Genomic DNA, 22,562 nt, shown 5'->3' with positions numbered 1-22,562 from the left:
CCTCAAAAATATCTCACAATTTATGTGTATCCTTAAAAGGGTAAAGAGCAAGGACCCAGGGCATGAAAGAGGAAACTGACAAAAGCATTGCAGCCTCTGGACATGCCCCAACCTCTCTTCAGGCTTCAGTACTCACATTCACACCTTTTCTTAGTACTAGGAATCCAGCTAACATTTTCTCCTTTACTGAATTCAGGTGAACCCACTCCTAAATCATAGGACATGGCTCCTTGAAATCTCAAGCAACTGCCAGCAGTTAACTCCATCCACACCCAACACCACAGATGACACAGGCAAAGTTGTTTTCCCAGGTTTATTGAAAATATTACAGCATAGCAGAAAGATTCAAACAGCTCCACGTGGTGTTTTGAAATTCATCCCCACGGTAGGCTGAGTGACCTGCAAGTTGGAGAGACTGCCAAAGTCCTGGAACAACAAAACGGATTCAATGTGAGCTGAACAGGCGAGATCTGTGGTCTGCCCCATAGCAACACTGCGAGACTGCTGCCAGCCCCCAACAGTATGTAGTGAGACTGGTGGGACGCGGCACAAAAAAATGTCTTCTGCTGCTAGGGCCATAACACTGAAGAAGGTCTAGGCAATATCTGAAGAACCCCTCTTCTTGAGCAGTTGGCTGTTAGGAGACTTCCACTTTCCACTAGTGACCTTTCTTCAACAATGCCTAGCTACTTAAAATCTCTGCTTAAACCACTGTTTCTAACTTTCACAAACCTGCCATGCAGCTCTTCTTGTTTTCACAACTCATTTTCATCCCAAAACAGTGCTTATTAAATTTGGTACTACAGATACACTGGCCTAGATATGTTAGAGGGTACTACTCTGCACTCTGAAAGTGTGCCAGCATCCCCTGGCTTCTACCCACTAGATGGCTGACTCGTGCCCTAGACAAGACCCATCCTTTGAGAATAGGATTGGCTCTCCATATCCATGGATCTAACCAAACATGGTTAAAAGTATTCAGAAAAAAACCCACAATCTGTCTGAACATATATGCTCATTAGGTCATTATTCCCTAAACAATACTGCGTAACAACTGACACAGATTTGACACTAGGTATAATCTAAGATGACTTAAAGTACAGGACAGAATGTGTAGGTCATATGCAAACATGCCACTGAGCATCCAGATTTTATTACAGTGGGGGGTTACTGGAACAAATCCTCCTTGACACAAAACGTCATTTTCAGGACCAGCTTCAGGCAAAAGTTCAACACCAGGAATACAAGTTACCAAGGAAAGTGGAAACAGGACCAGATTAGGGCCTGCTTCATTCTCCTATTTCATTCTCAAAAACCCATTTTACAGTTCAAACAAGGGGAAAAAAAATAAAAAGCTGCATTTCAAACAAAGGTTATTTCAGAAGGTAAAGGTTCACAGCCCACAGCAGTCTGTTTTTTGGAAACTGGGTGTTAGGTACATAGGAGTTCATTTTTTACTCTTTTTGAATGATTTAACATTTAAAGATAAGAAATGGAGAGGGGAGAAGCTTGAAGTCACCAACAGCACCATAGACTTTGAGGCCCATGCTATTTTCACCAACTTAATGTAAAAGGACAAAGATAAGCCAAAGAGAAACATTATCAAATTGTACTGAAAACAGCTGTCAACCATCTAAATAGTGCCTGGTGTGTATCTACAAGTGAGATCACAGCTCATTTCTTAGATGAGCATTCAAACATTCAGTAACCCAAGGAGTGAGGCAGGACTTCGACAAAGGGGGTGTATATGATAAGTCAGCCACAGAACCAAAAAGAAAATGGAAGAAACTAAGAAGGACATACTGGATACCACTGCATTGGGATTATCTTGTGATGAGTAATCAATCAATTCTCAAACCACCCAGCACTCAATACTAGCTAAACCACTTTAAAAGCAATCTGTTTAGTGCCATTTACTAGTTGTGACCTTGGACTTGATCTACTGCCATTACAAATAGTAGAAAGCTACTATGGATCTTGACCAAGGAGTTCTTACTTTAGAAATCTAAGGGACACTCACCAAAAGCTTCAGCATTTCCTTAGTGTCAGGATCTACTTCAATAATCTCCTGATCCAGGGCAGAGACCTAGAAGGGAGACAGACCCAAAATATCAACCACTGAGCTCTCCCTCACCTCAACTGTCCCCCATTCTTAAATTAGCAGATAGGAAGTAAAAACAAACCCCTCCCCATACCCAGAAGAGGGTACTGGGGCTGGAGAGAAAGGTTAGGAACCCATAACGTGATCAAGTCTGTTGTAGCAGTAAAAGAGGCCCCAAGAAGCTGTTCTGCTTTTATCTTCCTGGGCCCCATTGACTACCCAGAAAACCATTAAGACAGAACTTGCATTTTAAAAACACTGTTAGGGGCAAGAGGTCTTTCATGTGGAAAAACAGACTTAACCTGCTTCCAAGAGGTCACAAAAAAGACCACCAAACAGGAGATAATAGGCACCTACAAGTTGGTTGAGGGTGCATTGGTAAAAGGCCTCCTTAAACTCTCAGTGGAGGTCCCTTTGGAAGCCAGAAACCTAAAGATCCAAAAAAACTTACCTCAGGAACATAATTGTCTCTCCTTTCTCTCTCCTCTTCCTGCAGCTTGATGGAGATACCTCTCACAGGGCCTCTCTGTATCCGCTTCATCAGATGTGTGACATAGCTGTAAGTACACACAGTAAGAACACACTGGACTTTTACTGGTACCCAGGACATCTGGATACACATCAGTTTTAGTTCTTTTCACAAGAGAAAAGAGGATTCCCCATCGAAGAACCTCCCACTCAGAACCCCTTAGTGAAGTATTTCTGTTCCTTTGGTTTCTCGCACATAGTTCTACCAATTTTTTGAGTAATAGCAACAATGAGTAATTTTTATTAAAAGCAAATAAAAAACAAGTAAGACTTAAGTCCAGAGATCTGACTTCGATTACCTTAACCATGACAGCCAGTCATAACCCGAACATCCCAGCAAAATCTGCAAAAACAAACCTCCAACTCCCTCTAGAGTACCAGGGAGCTTGGCGCTAACAAAACCATCGGGGGGGGGGGGGGGGGAAGTCTTCCCCAAATCCGAGGACGGCAACTCCTGCGGTCACAGTTCTGCACCTTTTTCCAGGCCTTCACTCACCCTGCGATCTTGTTGCGGAGCTTCTTGCTGGGAATAATGGCGATCTCCTCGCACACGCGCTTGTTGGTATGAAAGTCGTTGCCCAGGCGCGTGTAGTACTTCTCGATGATAACCCGGGCGGCCTTCTTCACAGTTTTGGTGCGAACGCGGCCCTGCGGGCAGAGACGAGGTCACTAGCAAGCCGGCAAGTCCGGGTTAAAGAACCAGAATCACCGCAGGAGAAAGGTGAACCTGGACGGGAGGGAGTAACTAGCGCCGACCGCAACCCCAGCTCTACAGAAACCGCGCCCGTCGCAATTCCAGCCTAACGGGAACCCGCTTCCGACTGGCCCAAAGTCTCCCATTGTGGGCCAGGGTCCGGGAAAACTAAGGATGGACAACGATTGAGGAGGAGCGAGCACTCAAACGAAAACACCTACCATGTTGGCGGGTCCTGGCAAAAGAGGAAACAGGAAGTACGAGAGAGGCAATATAAAGCGCCGGCCAGAAAGCCACTTCCGCTCAGGCGAGAACTGCGGAATTCTCTCTGGAGTACCACAGCGGCCTCTGGCGGCATGGGGCGGAAGCGGGGTGTTTCGCGTCCGGCTCCAGTGGGCGGTGCTACCCCCTCCGTTCTGGCTTTACCTAGTGGCCCAGGCCCTTGTCATGCTGTTCCTGTTAGGATGAGCTCTGGACCAGGAGGGATGCCTCTCTCCCACACACTCCAGGTCGAAAAGAATAGGCTTTGAGGCTTGGGAAGACGAGAAAGGGATGGCACCCCTCCAAGGGACCTCATTGCGTCTGTGGATCAGATTTGTCATGTCTAATCTGGAGGAGAAATGGGTGTACTAAGAGAAATTGTCTGATTTCTTCGTTAGCTCAAACACACTATCAGTCTTTCCCTACAATTTATGTACAGTACTCCTTTAATACTGCTCTTAGTGCTAAGGCACCTGTCAAGAAACAAAGGCTGAGCCCCATGACAGCAAGGGCCCTTTTGTTTAGCTAATCCCTAGTGCTAGAACAGTGCCTGGCACAGAGCAAGCTCTCATTTAAATAAACAAGGGTCCTAGTTCACCTGCAGCACTCCCAACAAGTGAAAGTGCTTTCTCCTTCCTCCACCCACCACTGCAGTCTTCAGACTGTTCTGCCTTACCCATCCCCAAAATTAGGCCTTTCTGAAGCCACCAGCAGTTTGTCCCTTTTGCCCTTATCAGCTTAGGAAGGGGAGGGCCCCGTCCCCGCCCTCCTTCTCCAGGTCTGCTCCCTGGGCTGGAGAGTCTTAGGTCACACTTAACTTATAGAAAGGCCAGGTTAGATGTATTAAGAGTCCAGGACTATGCCACATTCCTCAACTTGTCTCAGCCACTCCAAATTTCCAACTTATTGGGGATGGAAGGATAAAGGGCAGGAAGCCTTCACCCTGAAAGTAGCATGTGGACAAAAAAAGGGGGGGGGGGGGCGGGGAAGGGATGCCTCTATGGTACAGGAAAGTTAAAAGAGGATACAAAAAGGGTCAGAATCTCAGAGTTGTAGGAACTTCCTTTATCAGTAAGCTTCCAATGAAGTTTAACCCAAACTGTCAGGCCCAAAGTACAAGATCAAATCTCAGTCTTGTTTGAGGGGTCTCCCCAGCCCTACCCAATATAAACTCTTCCACCTCACAGAGGTGATGCTTCAGTTTGCAGGACTCTATACCTCAGACTAAATCATAATCTCCTAAAGAATCAAACAGCTGGGCTCAGCCTACTCTACCTGAAAAAAAAAAAAGTCATGAGACTCTGTCCCAAGTTCTGGAAACCTGTTAAGAGTCCAGTGATTGATAGGGCTCCCTGAAGACCAGCAAAAAGCTGAATTATCAGCATAGACAAGTTCAAGAGGTTGAGAAGCCTCCCAGGAAGAAACCTGCAGAAGCTGGGGTTGTGACTCAATGGTAGAGCACTAACCTAGCATGTGTAAGACCCTGGGTTCTATCCTCAGCACCACATAAAGAAATAAAATAATGGTATTGTGTCCAACTAAAAAAAATATATCTATATTTTTTGTTAAAAAGAAAAAACATGCAAGGGCTCACAGAAGATGAGAACAAGTGGCTCCTGACACCTGGGCAGATATACCTGCACATTTTCCAAGCTTCATGTGGAGGCTGCAAGAAACTTCAGTGTGAGAGCTTCTTACATGAAGCAACCACCTACTGGAGAGGCATCTCCAAAAGTACATTTGGCTATGGAAGAGACCCAGAACTCACAAGAGTATGTCTCCCACATGGTTCCACCATCATCCTGGACTAGAATCCCACCACAGAAAATCCAAGGAAACAAGTTTTTCTTAGGAATCTATCACCCACATCTCAAGATACAAAGACAAAGCCAGAATTCTGCTGCAACGTGTTTATTATGTGCCAAAAAAACTACACCACAGCTTACTCCACACATCTGTTGTAGGAGAGTGCAGTCTTGCCTGCATATACTACAATGAGGTAGAGACTTCACACACAGCTTCACAAAACCCACAGAGTAGCTGGGATATGCAACAATGCAACATCAGCTCAGCAGGAGGGAGGAGGGGGTTATGACACTGGTTCTTTGGCACACAGCTTCCCTAAGAGGGGCAAGTAGTATTAAAATAAAAGAAGGAAAGAAAAGAGTCAAGTTTTCAAATTCCAGTAGCATTTCAGTCAACTGCAACTGTTGATTCATACATTCCTCAAATGAAATATATTAAGGAAGGGTACTTGTCCCCTCTAAAAGAAAGGGCTCCTGTGAGCCTTCATCTGCCCCCACCAAAAAAAGCAGCCCTTTTTTTTTTTTTTAGCTCAGTTACAAAAGAAAAAAAGTCCTGTGATTTTGTGATTAAAAACTTCTATCAACCCTCCCCCCCATGTAAGTGCAACTTAAGAAGGTGCAATAAACCATTTAAAACTATATACAGCAGCCACTCAAACACCGTTTTTCCGGTCCAGTTTCAAATAAAACAAATTTTTTTCTTGGTTGCAAATGCTTTGATTTGCAACTGTGAGAAACAGTGACCAGCAGTCCCCCCAGACACAAATTTGCTATAATGTTAAAAGCTGCCAGGAAAGAAAAAAATCTCTTGTTCCAAACGACTTAAAAACTGTTTTAAGGAGTGTAAAAAGGAACCGGTAAAAACCCTCGAGCGTAAAATATGAAATATGATTTTGGTTTAAATGAAGAGCAAAGTCTCCTTGTTGTTTACAGTAAAAAACACCAGCTGAACACTCAGTTTATGCCGTTCAGGTGGGGGTTAAATAAATGGAAAGGCACTGTATGGCAACTGCAAGAATGAAACCAATGAGACCTGCGCATCATCACCATCAGTATTGCAAGGAATGTAAAAAAGCGCTTTAATAAATAAACCTAGATGTAGGCATCCGTGTCAATACCTTCTGGACACATAGTTTTTTCTTCTTCTTCTTCTTTTTTTTTTTTGCTTTTCATCTGCAAAATGAGGAACTAAAATCTGGGAAAACTACCGAGTCGCTTGGAGGGTGGTCCAGAGGGCCCTTGCCCTGGCACACCCCCTGAAAACAAAACCCAACAAAACTCATTGTGCATTAATTAGTGCAGAAACAAAGACAGATTCAGCAAGTGCAAAGGTGACTACAATTTTCCCTTGTCCTCGGGAAACCAGCTCCCTGGTTGCCAGTGGCACAGTGGTACAGGCTGCTGCCTGACCTGCCAGCCTTGGGCTCCACAGGCCACTGGGCAAGGCCAGCTCCTCTAGCTGGAATCTCGGTTCTTCTGGTTCCGCATCAGGGGGCTGTGGTGACGCAGACCTTCCATGCTATGCCGCCAGTGCCAGCAGCTCCGGCAGAAGTACTTGAAGCAGACCTGGGGATAAAAGAGGAATGTCATGCCTATTTCAGCACTAGGCATAGGGGCTGTTTGCATGAGCTGCTTGTTCTGCTTGGAGAGGACACTGGAGACCCCCATGGTCTCTGTGAGGCTAGAAGAGATGGTTCCTGCAAGCCCTCTCAATCTAACAAAGCCCTGGACCAACCATAGCAAATCCAGTCTTATTTCTGTGGGTGCTCTTAAGTAAACATGTTGGGCTCCAAGTATGTACAAATACTGTGCAGTTTTCCTCTCTCGTAACAGCATCTGGTCTTCTATTCCCCTACCCTTCTCACCTCCCACAGAGTAGCTCTATCACGTGGCTGCTAATATGAGAGAATGTCTGAAAAGCTGACTACAGATTCTAATGCCAGGCTCATTTCCCAGTAAGTAAGGAGAGGTGATTGGGTTTGGACCTCAGTCTCAGCCCCAACTCTTGCTAGCTGGGTAACCTCAGGGAAGTCTTCTCCCATTCCTCCACCCCATACCAGAGAATCGACCATTGAGCCACATGCCCATCCCTTTTTGTATATTTTATTTCGAGACAGAGTCTCACAGAATTGCTTAGTGACTTACTAAGACGTTGAGGCTGGCATTGAACTTGCAATCCTCCTGCCTCAGCCTCCTGAGTCACTAGGACTACAGGTTTGTGCCACCACGCCTGGCAAAAGCTGTTAACTTCTAAGCAATTCTCTGAAAATGGGGACCACCTGTGAAAGATTTGGTCCATAAAAGACCTCCTGAGAAAGTTGATCAGAAAGTTACTCATTTTTAGGCTTTACCTAACTATCCAAACTTCAAACTCTCACTTGGGAGTCTTAGTTTGATTATCTAACCAGAGACTCCAAACTGAATGAAAAGTATCACTACAAAACAAACAAAGCTAAGCATGGGTGGACTACTAGTGACCTAAGAGGCCCCAAAACTTGTCAAAGTGTGATTCAAACCAGCAATGCAGATGCCACTTGGAAATGTGTTATAAACATGAAATATCTCAGGATCTACCCCAAACCTACTGAATCAGAATCTGCATTTCAACAAGATTCTCTGATGAGGCATATGTACCTTCTACTTTGAGAAGTAATGCCAAACACATCCAGATCCATCCACAATCCACCACCCAGAAACAGTCAATAGAAAGTTTCCATGCTGCTATTTCTGACAACTGTGGGTATGGCCCAGGCATAAAAATCAGAGCAGTCCAGAAGAGGGTCCTTGAGTTGGGAAAAATCCAAAGGGTCTCAGAGCCAGAGCAGCAGTACCTGGCTCACAGGTACCACTGAGCCAACCACACAGGTATCTACAAAACCACCAACCAACAATGTCACTGCATAGCAGCAGCCCAGGAAGAAGGCTGAAGTATCAAAATTCAATTCAATAAGCTTCCCCAAGAGCTCTGGTACAACTATCTGTAGTGTATCCCATGACTACTACCTATTCCTCTGTGTTCTCAGACATTATGAAGTACCTCAGAACTCCAACACTCAATGTCACAAACATGGCTTAATTTTTAATTGACACAGGGACTTCACAGACATCAGTGCCCAGGGGACTCACCTGATCTCGACAGAAGAAAGGACCAGGTTGAGAACTGCAGACATGACACAGAGAATCTTCTAGATAGGGGTCAATCTGAACCTGCAGAAAAGCAACAGAGGAAGATGAAATGGCTCTTCTCACCAGGAGGCTAGGTGAGCTGCAGGAACACATTATTGGGCACATTATTGGATATTTGTTTTAATGGCAACTAGAGAGAATTATGGGAAGAGAACATAGACAGCGAAACTAGATGGCAGATTCACACCATGTAGAGCCACATGGCTGCCTTGAGGACTCAGACAACCACACCCCTTATGGCCTACTCTTTTCAGAAAACTGTATCTTGGCCCTCTATAACTTAGTAATAGGCAAGTGTTCAGAGGATTCAGAAAAGGGATAAAGGGAAGTAAGCTATTTAGCAATACCAGATGAATATAACATTGAGGGAAACTGCCTGCTCTCTCAGGTGGCTCAATCATCTCAGTTCCTTTCCTCCTGAGCCTACGCAAATCAGGCCCACCTAATCGTCATGTTAATTCTGTGGTTTGGTTCACTTTCTCAGTCACAGTCCTGCCCTGGGTAGTAACTAAAAACCAAGTCCCTCTGAGATGCCCCAGAGTAAGGGCACACACCAGCCCACTTACCTTCTTGGTGAACTTGGTAGTTTTGATTTCCACAAAAGCAGCACTGACTGCTTTCAGGTAACTACGTTGGTTATTGAATGTCACACGACCAGACCCTAGGAATAATAGACATGGGCTTACTTTCTCGCCAAATTCTCCCAAATGCCATTCTTCGACACTCAAGAAATCCTATTTCTATAGCAGTGCTGTCCAACAAAAATATGGGGTACTTACATGATTCTTAAGCTATACTTAAGAAACCCTATTTCTATAGCAGTGCTGTCCAACAAAAATATCGGGTACTTACATGATTCTTAAGCTATACCAAAACAAAAATGGTGGAATTAATTTTTAATAATATATTTTATTTAACCCTGTGTCCAAAATATTTTAACATACGGAAGAAGCTGCATTTCAAGTGCTCAATCATCACATTTAGTTGGTGGCTACCATATTAAGGCAGTTATAGACCACATTGTCACAAATCATTCAGAAAAGGGACTCTTCCAGTATAGGAAAATGCACAGGTAGGGGTAAGGGTTCAGGGTAGAAACCAAGATGCAGACAGAATATCTCTCTGAAGAGGAGGCCCAAAAGACACACCCCTTCTGGCCTGGAGGTAACCTGGAGTCCTAGTAGAAGAACTGCAGAAGCCTCGTCTTGCCAAGTGCCGCCTCCGCCTCTACAGTCTCTGAAGTCCTTGTTCCCAATCTGTGGCACAGCACTGATGAGCACATGGTGCTCCTTCCTGACCAGATTCAGTGTGGGTGGGCAGACTAAGCATCTGGCGAGGTGGGTTACCATGTCTTGATCAGAGAGTTCAGGCTCTGCTCTACCTCCTAACCCATCAGAGGTTAGGAGTGGTCAGACTGAAACCTAGTGGTCAGACCCACAGACTCACCTACCTGGGACAGTCAGGCTATGACTGCACTGTTACCCGAGTCATCCAGAAAATCCTCCCCCAGCTTGACCTGGTTTCTGACCTGAGACAACACCAGAGCTTCTCAAGAATTTTTAATAAAGGAAACTGGGTAAGTTCAGAAAAGTGTGACCTTTTAATAAAATATTACCCATTGTCTATCCCAAACTGGTTTGGCTATGAACTTTGAGCTTCCAACAAAGTTCTTGTCTAATTATCACTAATCACCTTGCAGAGCTCTGATAACTTTTTTCTTCTTTGTGTGGGAGGTGGGGATAGAAGGCTGGGTGCAGAGGGTCCAATACTGGTGACTTGTCTAGAAAACATGCTATGCCACTAAAATAAGCTGATCCACAGACCTAGGTCAGGCCTCTTTTTCCACTCCCAAGAGAAAGTACCACAATCTTGGCCTATTCCCAGGGGCCACCAAGCTTTCCCACACAAAAATAGGACACTTACCAATGGGATACTTGTGCTTATCTGTGTCAATCCCAGCATACACGACTCCACCAAATAGGTCATTCAAGATGGCAGCCAGTGCCTCAGCATTGAGCATCCCATGCAGGGCACCAACAAACACTGTTCTGCTAGGGTCCAGCCTCTGAGAAGGGCTCCGGACAAAGTTGCTGTCAGCCAACACCCAGGGGATCACCTGCACCTGAAAACCCCCCAAAGGTATATCAGCCCTGGCAGAAAGCCACAGAGAGAGGCTCTTGATTGGCAGAGAATATGCTCTAAAAGTAGTATGGTTGGGGCTACTGAGGCCCATGCAGGGGTGAGAAGGCATCCTCACCCATTTCAAGCCCACAGGCATCTAGTAAGACACCCTTACCCATCCCAATTTGAATTTTACCAAGTTCATGTGTCTAGAATGCTGAAGGTAGAGGGAAGAATAGCACTCACTCATCCTGGAGAGTAAACAAAACTGTTCCAAAATGTCATACCCCAAAATCCAGCAATCTGTCATAATCTCCAACTGTATGTTCTAATCAAAGGCCACAAAAATTGATTAACAGAAAGTGTGGATCCTCAAGAAAGGAAGTAGGGGTCTGAAGAACAGAGGGGTGAGCATGCTAATGATATCTGTGAGATGGTCACTGGCCCAACATATGCACCAGAGGACTTGTGTCAGGAACACCTGAAATGGCAGAAAGTCACACACAGAGACCCGAGATCTTGAGTAACACCAGGTTAGGAGCTGACAAAGTCTTTTACCTCTGAATTCTCTGGGTCCAGAACAAAACCTGGTAGGAGGTCACATGAAGTGAGTTGACAGATGACCAGATGTTTTTAGAAAATTAATCTGTGAGGATCTTTTTTTTTTTCAAGTCTTGAAACAAGAAGAGATATGAAGCAGAAACCAGGAAGGAGGCAAAAACAGTAATTCAGATGACAGGTGATTAAGATCTGGACAAGGCTGGTGGCAATAAGCCCAGAACAGGACAAGACCAAGTAGATTTTTTTTTTATATTTATTTTTTAGTTTTCGGTGAACACAACATCTTTGTTTGTATGTGGTGCTGAGGATCGAAACCAGGCCGCACGCATGCCAGGCGAGCACGCTACCGCTTGAGCCACATCCCCAGCCCCCAAGTAGATTTTTCTTCAGATCTTCAGAACTCAGACCACCTGAGCATGGTAGGCAAACAAGGAAGAATCAGGATTGATGAGATCTAGGTCTATATGACTCCAGGATGAGAGGAGCCAGCAGAAGATGAAAAATCCCATTTTACATACCAAAGAGTTAGGAATTATAGAACACACAAAAGAAGGGTCCCCAGAAAAGTGGGACTCAGAACAGGAACCTAGAGAGCAGAGTGGATAAATTATCTGAGATGAAAAAGAAGTGAGCCGGGAGTCAAATACTGACTGTGTTTATGGTGGTGGTGGTGGTCACGGTGAAAACAGAGTCAGATGAGCTGGGGCCGAGTGGTAGAACGCTAGCCTAGCATGTATGAGGCACTGGGTTCAATCCTCAGCACCACATAAAAAATAAATAAGTAAAATAAAGGTATTGTGTCCATCTACAACTAAAAAATATTTTTTTAAAAAAGCCAGAGAAGTAGGAGAACAAGGACAGCCTACAGCCAATGCATCAGAGAAAAATACTAAATCTCTACAAGGTGACAAGAAGGGAATGGGAGATGGGGAAGGTGTCACAGAAACACTAGAGAAATGGTCTGTGGTGTGAACATCACAGTCTCGAGTGTGAAAGCAGGGCACACGGGAGAAGCAGCATGTGAACTAAGTCCTGGAATATAATGAACTCTTGCTTGCTGCCCGAGAGCCACACAGCAAGACAGGAGAGAAGGTAGGGGGACCAGGAATCACCATGGGCAGCCAGAAGATGAACATGCCCTGTCACTAAGAAAGTGAGTGACACAGGGAACACCCATAAAACAGAGTCAAATTTGTTACATGGATTATTTAAATGTGATATGTTCACCCCAGCAAAATAGGTATTTTTCTGATAAATAACTGAAAACAAAATATGAGGTGATTGGTATGCCACTTGACCTGATCTGATTATACATTATATACATGTACTAAAATATCACACTGAAGCCCATAAAAATGTGTAATTGCTATTTGTTGAGAAAAATTATTTGTAAATAAATATTTTATATCTACTAAAAAAATAAAAAATAGGGGCTGGGGTTGTGGCTCAGTGGTAAAGCACTCGCCTAGCGTGTGCAAGGTGCTGGGTTCAATCCTCAGCACCACATAAAAATAAATAAAATAAAGGTATAAAAAAATTAAAAAATAAATGGGTTGAAATCTGTTTTCCTACTGAAATAAAAGAAGAAATAGGTATTTTCCCCCATATCATACATCTTTAAAAAGTAGATTATACTTTTTAGAGTAGTTTTAGGCTCACAGTAAAACTGAAATTTGCCTAGCCTCCCTTACCATCACATTCTGCACCAGAAGATAGATTTGTTATGACTGATTAATTTCATACATCATCACATTAAGTCCCTAGTTTATATTAGGTTTACTCTTTTTTTTTTTTTTTGGTAGGGTTAAACCCAGAGGGGTTTTACTACTAAACCCTTTTCATTTATTTTGTTTTGAAATAGGGTCTCACTAAGTTGCTTAGGCCTTGAAAAGTTGCTGAGGCTAGCTGCAAACTTGCGATCCTCCTGCCTCAACCTCCCAAGAAGCTGGAATTCCAAGCAATTGTGCCTGGCTAGGTTCCCTCTTGATGTCTGTTGAACATTCCAAGTGTTTGGACTAACATGTAATGACATGTATCTACCACTACATGCTGAATTATATGTATTATCATACAGAATAGTTTTGCTGCCCTGAATATTCTTTGTGCTTTGCCTATGTATGCCTCTCTGATCTTTTTAATAAAAAGGTTATTCTAGCCGATGAGGAAACAAAATTTCAGAAACGTAATCTAATGTTTTAAAAGTGTTGTGTTCTGGAATCACATTTTTAAAAACCCTACAACAATTCCTGAACTCTAAACAAATGGTCTCAGATTCTATCCACTAAAACCAATGGATCGCCTATTATAGTCAAGATTCCTAAACTCCACCCAGACTACCCAGTAAGCCTGAGACAAGGATCTGCTACGAGATCCCCAGGTGAGATAACTCCATAATGCCAAGAACACCCAGGCTGAAACCAAAGAAGTATAAGGAAAGAGTTATATGGAGAAAACTAACTAATAAAGCCCTGAATGAGAATGAAGACGAAATGGTGGGGGATTTACCCACTAGATACTGGGAGGTCAGAAGAGCCAAACTAGAGAAAGTACCTGTGGTTTTACTAATTAATCCAAGAGAACAATGCTGTTCTCAATTTCATCTCTAAGGTAAGAGGTTTGGGATGAAAGTATAGGCTAGAAAAAGGGGAGGGTAGGAGGGCTAGGGACATGGCTTAGTGGTACAGCACATGCCTGGCATGCATGAGACCCTAGATATGATCCCCAGAAGGGCAAAAAAAAAAAAAAAAAAAAAAAAAACCTAATAAAAATAAGGGGGGTTTGGGGGAGGGGGAATGAGCTGGGAGATAATATGATCTCTATAGGCAAGAGTATATGTGTATGCATTCTTAGCCCATTAAGGTACATTAAGGTACAAAAGTTGGTTGTTAAAAGTGTAATTAGAAGATATTGTTCTATTTATTGTATGACAAGAAGAACAGATCTCTTAGCTCAATGGGAATACCTCTTGCCTCTTGCAGTCTGCAATATTTACCCATCCCAAGGAAATCCAGTGCCTCCATCTACCACCTGGACCCAGAAAGGACACAATGCTAATAACTCACCTCCTTACAGCGCATCCTTCGGCTGGACATCTTGAAGTAATATTCACTCAGGCCATCTGGGCTTAGTGGGTCATGAGAGCAAGCCTGAAGCAAGGCCCGGACAGACTTCTCTAGCTCAAAAACCAGATACACGTACCCTATTCCCAATGAGAGAAAAAATTACATTAACATTCCTCAGGTGACTACTCCTCAGCCTTGGCTTTACAACAGTGGTTTCTTCCAAGAGAGGAGGCCTTGAGTACAAGATAATTTTTGTTCTACTCCTGGAAAGTCTTGTGGAATGGAAGCACTTGCTGTGCCATATGCCAGGCCAAGGGAGAGAGAGATACCATCTCCCACCTGAAAGAATGGTAACCTAAGATAAAGGACCCCACCACTGCCCCCCAGCTCTTTATTCCAGGATAGAATATACTCTGGTCAGCAGAGCCAGGAGGGATGGCAGGTCTGTACCCAGTCTGCCAAGGGATACAAGTATTACTTTAAAAGCCTAGTTAAACCATTGGTTCAGTTTCATGAAGAGGGGCAGAGTTGAAAATAGCTCCTTCTCCTTTCTACAGGGAAGGGATCTCATTTTAGAGAACAGTGAGGAATCAGGTGTTTGGTCCTCATTCCTGCCAACTCCAAAGGGATCTCAGAATTAGGTCGGGCAGCAACATAACTGGGCAGCAAAGTCAGGCAAGGGAAAGCTTTTCAAATGCCTCATTCTGAGAGGGAAGGAGAGAGATACACATTAGCCCAGAAGAAACAGAGGGATGTGACAAATCAAAGAGGAAGTGCTGAACACTGGAAGATATGTGCCCACCATGTTACCAGCATGCAGCTGTGACATCCCATCACCCTTTGGTGAGATTATGTACTAAGGAGGGGAAATAAAAGTTCCTACCATGTCTTTATTACCTTTAGGCATATTACCTTTGGGAGGACACCGGGGGTGCTTGCCATCCTTACCAGGCCACTCCACACTTAGAGAGCCAAAAACACGGAAGGTGTTAACCAATCCAGCTGTAAAGAGATGGGAAAGAACAGTAGAAACTGAGGCACCATTCTCCCTAGGAAAAGCACAGCATAGGCTCATCTTTCTTGATGAACAATTTGGAACTGAACTCTGGTCTCAAGTGACAGATGTAAATACCAGAAACGAAGCACTAAGGGAGTCTATGAAATGCACCTGTCTCCTCACCCGCTCCAGTAACACACTGTGCTGAGGCAGAGATGCAGCCTCTCGTCTCCTGAAAGACATTCCCCACCTTCAACTCTGTGGCAGGTCTTGAAGGCATCTCACCTTCCGTAATATCCCAGGGAACACCTCCTAGGAACACCTTGCAGGAGTAGATGGGGTTCTTATAGTTGCGGGGAGGAAGCTGGCCACTCCAGGTACAGGTGGCTTCATTCACAGCTTTGGAAGAAGATGAAGAAACAAACAAAGGGTCAATGAATTGACAAAGTCACCAAGCTTCCTCGGAATGAACCTGTCCAGGAAGAAATAAACCAGCCACAATGCTAACTTGGCTGCCTGGGAGAATATCCACAACTATTCTGAAAGGCAAGAAATGTCATATCTCATAAATCTACTCAGTTTAGTTGGATAATCCTAATTTAACAATTTTGTCTCCACTAACATTGAAAGGAATGCCAAATCAGACATAGAAGGTAAACAATCATCACATCCCAAGCTATTTTCAAACATATAACTGATAGTGCTAACCACAAAACAGTTTTATCTGGATATTATGCTTATAGTATTAAATAAATTTCTAATTACTTGCAAGTAAATAGAGTATTTTATATAAATGTCCTATAAATATAAATGTCCTATAGGCTTATTGATCCAAATAGGCCCTCTCCCCAATGTTTGAATGAGAAACTATTGTTCTACTCTTATCCTGTCTTGGCTCTGAACTCAATCATGGAAGTCATAACACTGCCAATATACTACCACTAGCAACTCAAAAAATCAGAAATGTCACACTGTTCCCCAAGTCAGAACCATGACACAGGGCCCTCCTTGATGCCAATACTGAACAATAATGGATTTGGCACTTCCTATTTACACCAAACACAAATACCTTGTTTAAAAGCCCTTTTTGCTCTACAGGAACTTTCTTCTGTTTGGCCCATCCTTAACTATTTCTAGAGACATGTTCTTGATGACCAATTCAGTCACCTATCAGTACGTAATCCTGTCTCCACCCAGTCTGTGCCTTTCTTGATCAAAAAAACTAAACTAGGTGGGGATTGTGGCTAGTCCTTACCATTTTGCCCTATTTCTTCAATACTGAGGTAGACATCCAAATAAACCATCATTTTCATGTAAGACAAGGATATGGAAGCCCATTCCCTAACAGGCACAGGCCCAATGTCTCGCTACAGCAAGAAATTGGGCATAATGATCAGTAGATTTTAGGACCAAAGTGAAAATCAATATAATGGCCTCATTTGAAAGCATGGTAATATCAATTCACAGGAAAACAATGGCACCAGAGAAAGTACAAAGGTGGGCTGCCAAAACCATTAGATGACAAGGGCAGCAGCAGCATTGTTAGGAGAGAATGAGATCTGAACTAGCTCTCTAAGTAGAGAGAAACTAAAGCCTAAGGAGACAATTGGAATAGAGAAACTATCATGCACTTAGTCATCAACTCCAAGACCTCAGAACAGTGGTTGGTGAGCATTTCCCTGAAACATTAGTAGTCAATGGCATATATAGCTCATTTACTTCAAAGCACTGATAAAGAAAAAACAATTTAATATGTATTTAAGATCTCTTAAGAGACCAGGCACTTGATGACATCTCATACCTTAGACACTGCCAAATGGACCACCCATCCCCAGTGCATCCCTGAGTGTACCAATCAGAAAGCCTTAGGGAAGAAAGCCCCAGCATGTATTGTGGCTGGCAAGTCTTTGAATCAGAAAAGGGGTAGAGAGGTAGACAAAATCTCAGGCATCATTTCCAAAGTTTCTCTGGAGGCATCCACCCTTAAAAGAATCAAATCAAGGGCAGCACAAAGCTATCTCCATGGAAGCAAACAAGCAAGAGATGGATCTAACCCCTATGTTGTGGCACAGCTTTGTGTACCTGATTATCTGTCTCTTTCCTCTCAACCTCAAAATTGTTCCTTACTCCACAGAACAAATGATTCATTGTGTATCTAGAGAATTCACCAGGCAACCAAATCTCTTCTAGACAGTTCATCATGGTGTGAACCAAGGTTACTTTCTCTCTGCTCCCAGAATAAGGCGTCAGGCCCCAAACATTCTCAAGCCACACTCACCTGCAGCTTGCCGGTGCAGCCTGGCCTCTCTCTCTATGCTGAAGGGGTCTTTGGGAGCTTCAAGAAGGTCCCAGGATGGCCACACAGAAGCTCCTGGCCATCTCTTTGAAGCACTGGTTGGTGAGGGAGTGACTGCGGCTAGAGCAGCTTGCTCTTGGTCCATACGGGACCCAACCCCCATCTTTAAAGGGTCTCTGGGACCACCCCCAGTCAAAGACAGGAAAGGCAGAGGAGGGGAAATGCGAAGGCTTGACTAGAGGAAGAAAAAGGAGACAGTTTTTTTTTTTTTTTTTAAGGTTTTGTTATAAAGTAATACTGAAAAATACCTAACATACATTTTATCATTTGATACATTTTCTTAGACTTTCTTCCTGTGCATTTTTAAGATCAACTGTACTTATACTACAATTAAATTCTCTTCCTTTCCCCATTCAACATTTTTCCACACTGCCAGATAGTTCAATGAATTTATCATGTTTTATTTAGGAAACAAGCTACATTTCACTGACCCATTTGCCTACTGTTAAATATTTAGATTCTCTTCGAGTTTTCAAAATCATCAATAAAAATTTTAAGATGCTGCTTCTTCTGGGCTAGGGTGTTTAACTTAGTGGTAGACAGCTTGCCTAGCATGCACAAGGCCCTGGGTTTAATCCCCAGCACAGGGGAGGGTGGAGGCTGCTTCATTATCTTGTGCTTTCTTTGGTCAAATTATTAGAAGTAGAATGCCAAAGTGCTTTATACAAGGGACAAGTGTTCTATCAGAAAGGTATAGAAACATGAGTTATATAACATGCTTCTGTCAAGGCTTTTAAATTCTAATTTAGGGTAAAATGATACCATATTATCAAAAAAAGGTCAAAATAACTGATTGATAGAATATTTTAAGTTCTAATACTATCACTATATTCTCTTCTGGGTCATCCTTGTTTCTCCCCTAATTAGCTCTTGGAGCAGGGTAGCTAAGAAAGTTCTTTAAACAAAATCCCCAATATTAGTTCTGAGGTACATTCCCAAGTACTTTAGTTCCATCTAAAGTACATAAACAGAACTAGAAGCAGCTCACAGGGCAACAGACTGTAGCCCAGAGAAGGAAAGGGCCTATTGTGGCTGCTCTTCTAGAAATACACAGTTTGAAAAGACAAAACCAATGGGCAGTGTGAACACCAATGCCAGCTTTCACAGTCTAGGACAGGCTGACAGAAAACAGGATGGGCCATGAATGGGAAACCATGACCATAATAATATCGCTAAGCCTTAGATGGAAAAGAAGAGTCTGAGAAAACAAACCATTCTATATTCATTCAACATTCAGCTCAGGGGATTTGGAATTAGAAATGCAAGGCTCAGAAAGTACCTGAAACTGTATTTTATTTCAGGAAGATGTCTTACTGCCAATTCCACATATTTATTTCTATCCCTTTTCTATGCAATTCTATCTATACTAGCTATATCCTTGCTACCTACTCTAATCCATTTGCCAACTCTACTTATCATGGAGATCACACATATCATACATGAATAAGGAATATGAGATACATAAATTAACTCTGAAGCAATATTTCATAGATTTACCATCGTCTTGTATTCAGAGTGGGCAGGGGTCAGTGGAAAAAACATAAGAGCTAGAATCCAATTTGGATTAAAATCCTAGCGCTGTCAAGATTATTTTTAAAAAATTAATAAAATTTTTGAGATAGCATTCAAAAAGGTACAATAAATGTTATTGTTTAAAAGCTAACCACCCAAGTAGGTAAAAAAATAGAGCACTCCAGGATCCCCAAATTTACTTTTAAAATTAACTGTTTTCCAGCTTTTAGAGTAACTATTAAAATATCTTCAGCCTAGGATCTGAAATGTATTACTCATGGATACTCAAAGGATCCTTGGTTCTGTTGAGAATAAGTCTCTGCAAATATGCACACTGGCCTCCATGTCTCCTATCATCCTATCTTCCAGCTTGCATTCAAGCTCTAAGACAGACACTGCATCCTCATTCCCCTTGGACACACACAGGCAACACAACCCTCAAACTCCCTTTCTGAATATGTTACATACAATCAAGTCTGAGAGATGATCTGATCCAGAGCTGAAGCCACTCGTGTCTGAGTCAGAGGGGCTGCTAGAACGGGAATCCAGGATGGGCCGAGTGTCCAGGCGGGATCCTCTAGAAGGTGCTGGAAACTTGTCCAAATCAGACCCAAGGGGATCCAGAGGCAGGAAGCTCAATGGGGGTTTTCCTAGGACATTTCCCAGCGGATTATGAAGCATGCTCAGTACTAGGACCAAAAAAAAAAAGAAACCATATGATTTTTTAGTTTTTCCAGCCAAAAGTCCTTCTTTTCCCCTCCAACAGCTATCTAAGGTAGGACCACTGAAAGCATACCAGAAACACAGAATATAATTAACAAATTACCATCCACTTCTGAGACCTGAACCCCCACAGCTCATGAAAGGCAGTTAGAGGATACTATTTGAAGACCAGAGTTCCTGCAAAAAAGTCTGCTCTCTGTCACAAGACTTAATGATTAGTGCCAACATCTGGGGACCTTGATCTCAACTGCTGATAATACCTGGATACACCTATAGCACAATTAGTAATCCCAAACCATATTCTTTTCTGCCTGTCAATCTGCTTATTAGAAAAATTCCCAACTTTTTAATGTTACACAGTTGAAATTCAGGAATACATACCACATCCCAAAACTTTGGTATAGTACAAGCATCAAACTCCTAGCTTATACTCCTAGCTTTCTTTCTTACCCACAAATTATCTTCTATGCACCCCTTAATTTGAAACATTTAGGATGGAAACAGAATGGCATGGTTAAGCCCACTCTATGACTTAAGATGAACCAGGATAAAATCCTGGGCCTAATACCTCCTGCAGACGTTTCAAGCTCTGGGAAGCTCACTCGACTCTCTGAGCCTCCCCTTTCTCACTGGCATCTTCAGTGGAATACCAACTATTTCATAACATTGTTAGGAGGACTTAATCAGACAGCAGATGGAAAGTACTCAGTAGAGGGTGCCTAGCACACAATATTTAAATATCATACATTGAAAAAGAACAGTATTTCTCCACACATGGTCTTGGGGAAATGAGGGATCTGAGCAAAGCACAACCTTTGCCCATGAGAATGAAGAGTAAGAGGGCTTTGTTGAGCCATGGGGGCACTAAAGCTAGGATAGAACCCTTAATTTGGTATTTTTTTCATCTGAATAACTGATAAAACATTTTTCAAAATGGCCTAGGTGAATCCAAAATAATATAGGTGATCAATGAACAAGCCTGTTACTGGGTCTCCTTTAGCCTAGAGTAGCAATTAAGTGAAACATAGGCCACCTAGAGCTTATTTTTTCCCAGGCCTCCAAGTTAGACTGAATGCTTGGCTGGGTCTGGAGTGAGTACCAAGAGGCAGAAACCAACCAAAGTCAAGACATGGTCTCAAGAGTATCAAACACACTGCCATTCATGACAGAACATATGCGTGCACAAAATCCAAAACAGTTGTTACCATGGGATCAGACCAATCCAATCTCCTTGGCATGCGATCTCCCTTTCTAGATATAACTTTTTTTTTTTTAAATGCAGGAGACAGTGAAGATATATTTGCAAAATTATTATTCTATAATGGAAAAAATATTTTTAATTAAAAAAAGTAGATATACCATCTTACAGTCTCAACAGCAATGATGAGTTTCAGTCTCCCCAAATCCTGGCCAATACCTGGTATGGTCAGTCTTTTTAATTTTAGCCAGTCTAATATTTATGAAGGTGGGTGGAGCCATACTACAGCCACCAAGGAGCTTGTTTACTATTTTTTCAAGAAAACAGTGTTTTTTACCTTGGCCTTTCAAAGCAGTTTTCTAAGCACTAGCTTGGAACTGTATATATGCAACACTTTAACTGTATGGTGAAACTAAGTATCTCAAAAAACTTCCATTCTGATGCCCATCAAAAATAATCTTGACAAAACTTCAGGTAATCCTTGACAAACCCCTGCCTGAAAGAAGTGGAAAATCTGCCCTGAAAAGGCAGGATGTGTAAACATTTACTCAAGGTTCTTCCCTGATGCAGCAAAGCACCGAGAAACCCACAGATCACATGCATCAGTCTTAAAAGTGGTTCCAATGCCCTAGAGGGCCTTGTCCTCCTTCGAATTTTACAAAAAAAACGAGCTCAGAGAGGTGAACAATGAGGTAACAATCAAATCATAAAAAGTCTTAACAACCAGATTAGTGAATTTTGATTTTATCCTAAGGGTGACTGAGAGACACTGAAGAAATGATGTGAAAAACTGCTGAGGGGATAACAAAAGAGGCTGGCTAGGAAATCTAACGAAGACAGCCACAATTGCCTAGCTCCCAGCAGAGAGGGAGACCGAGTATTTAAGTTGGACTTAACAGAACAGCAGAGCTCAGGTACCTGAATGGGCACTGGACCCACAGAGGGCTGTGATTTTCCCCCCGAGATGGTGTGAAGGAGAAAATGGGACAACAGAGTTGATACTGACATCAAGAGAGGAGATAAGGAGAGGGTCAGATGTTATAGGCTAAAGACAGAAAAGAGACATTAGATTGGGAGCAAATATACAGAGAAACAGCAAGTTCCAAGGACTATGAGAAGATTAAAGAAAGCATTATAGGATAAACAGGAAGAGGAAGGACTGTAACTATTCAGAATTCCAAATGTGGCAAAGTCCAGAGTATGAAAAATACAGGTGGCTGAACTAGAATGGGTAAAGTCTGAAATATCAGACATTATGTTCAACATCCATATGAATATTAAAAGAATTCATGGTGATACTTGGGACCAGGGTTAAAAAAAGAAAGAAAGAAACCCAGGTATTGAAATCTTCAGGAGAAAGACTGCAAGCTGTAAGAAGGAACAAAAAGAATGACCCTGAGGTAGGTATGGTTTGGGAGAAAGAGTAGGTTCCACTGGGCAAAGCAGGATTTTTAAGA

General features: G+C 42.8%; 2 protein-coding genes across 2 annotated transcripts in view; both read right to left on the bottom strand.

Moving 5' to 3' along the window:
- Positions 1-299: 299 nt before the first annotated feature.
- On the bottom strand, positions 300-3,607 carry Rps17 (ribosomal protein S17). The gene is made up of 5 exons (XM_027921356.2): positions 3,545-3,607; positions 3,126-3,277; positions 2,553-2,658; positions 2,021-2,086; positions 300-426 (listed from the first exon to the last, which is right to left on the bottom strand). Exons 1-5 carry the CDS (start codon positions 3,545-3,547, stop codon positions 346-348), a joined length of 408 nt encoding a protein of 135 aa, XP_027777157.1. The 5' UTR covers positions 3,548-3,607; the 3' UTR covers positions 300-345.
- A 1,872-nt stretch (positions 3,608-5,479) lies between these two features.
- The window catches only part of Cpeb1 (cytoplasmic polyadenylation element binding protein 1), a 62,769-nt gene continuing 45,686 nt past the window's right edge, over positions 5,480-22,562 (bottom strand). Inside the window, exons 3-11 of the mRNA XM_071607350.1 lie at positions 19,653-19,873; positions 17,595-17,847; positions 15,602-15,715; positions 15,232-15,321; positions 14,320-14,456; positions 10,499-10,697; positions 9,142-9,236; positions 8,516-8,596; positions 5,480-6,955 (exon numbers count right to left, since the gene is read on the bottom strand). Coding sequence (XP_071463451.1) covers positions 6,845-6,955; positions 8,516-8,596; positions 9,142-9,236; positions 10,499-10,697; positions 14,320-14,456; positions 15,232-15,321; positions 15,602-15,715; positions 17,595-17,847; positions 19,653-19,873 — 1,301 coding nt within the window. The 3' untranslated portion in view covers positions 5,480-6,844. The remainder of the gene's footprint in view (positions 6,956-8,515; positions 8,597-9,141; positions 9,237-10,498; positions 10,698-14,319; positions 14,457-15,231; positions 15,322-15,601; positions 15,716-17,594; positions 17,848-19,652; positions 19,874-22,562) is intronic.

Source organism: Marmota flaviventris, chromosome 2 (assembly GCF_047511675.1).
Source record: "Marmota flaviventris isolate mMarFla1 chromosome 2, mMarFla1.hap1, whole genome shotgun sequence".
NCBI classification, from domain to species: domain Eukaryota; kingdom Metazoa; phylum Chordata; class Mammalia; order Rodentia; family Sciuridae; genus Marmota; species Marmota flaviventris.
The sequence above is the reverse complement of the archived record's forward strand: the minus strand, read 5'-3'. Positions and strand labels throughout refer to the sequence as shown.

Bases quoted from the DNA above. Each gene is read 5' to 3' on its own strand.
- Rps17 (XM_027921356.2), bottom strand. The intron at 2,087-2,552 runs GTAAGTTTTTTT...TCTCCCTTCTAG, and splicing joins GAGACAATTATGTTCCTGAG to GTCTCTGCCCTGGATCAGGA. The intron at 427-2,020 runs GTGAGTGTCCCT...TTGTTGTTCCAG, and splicing joins AGGAAATGCTGAAGCTTTTG to GACTTTGGCAGTCTCTCCAA.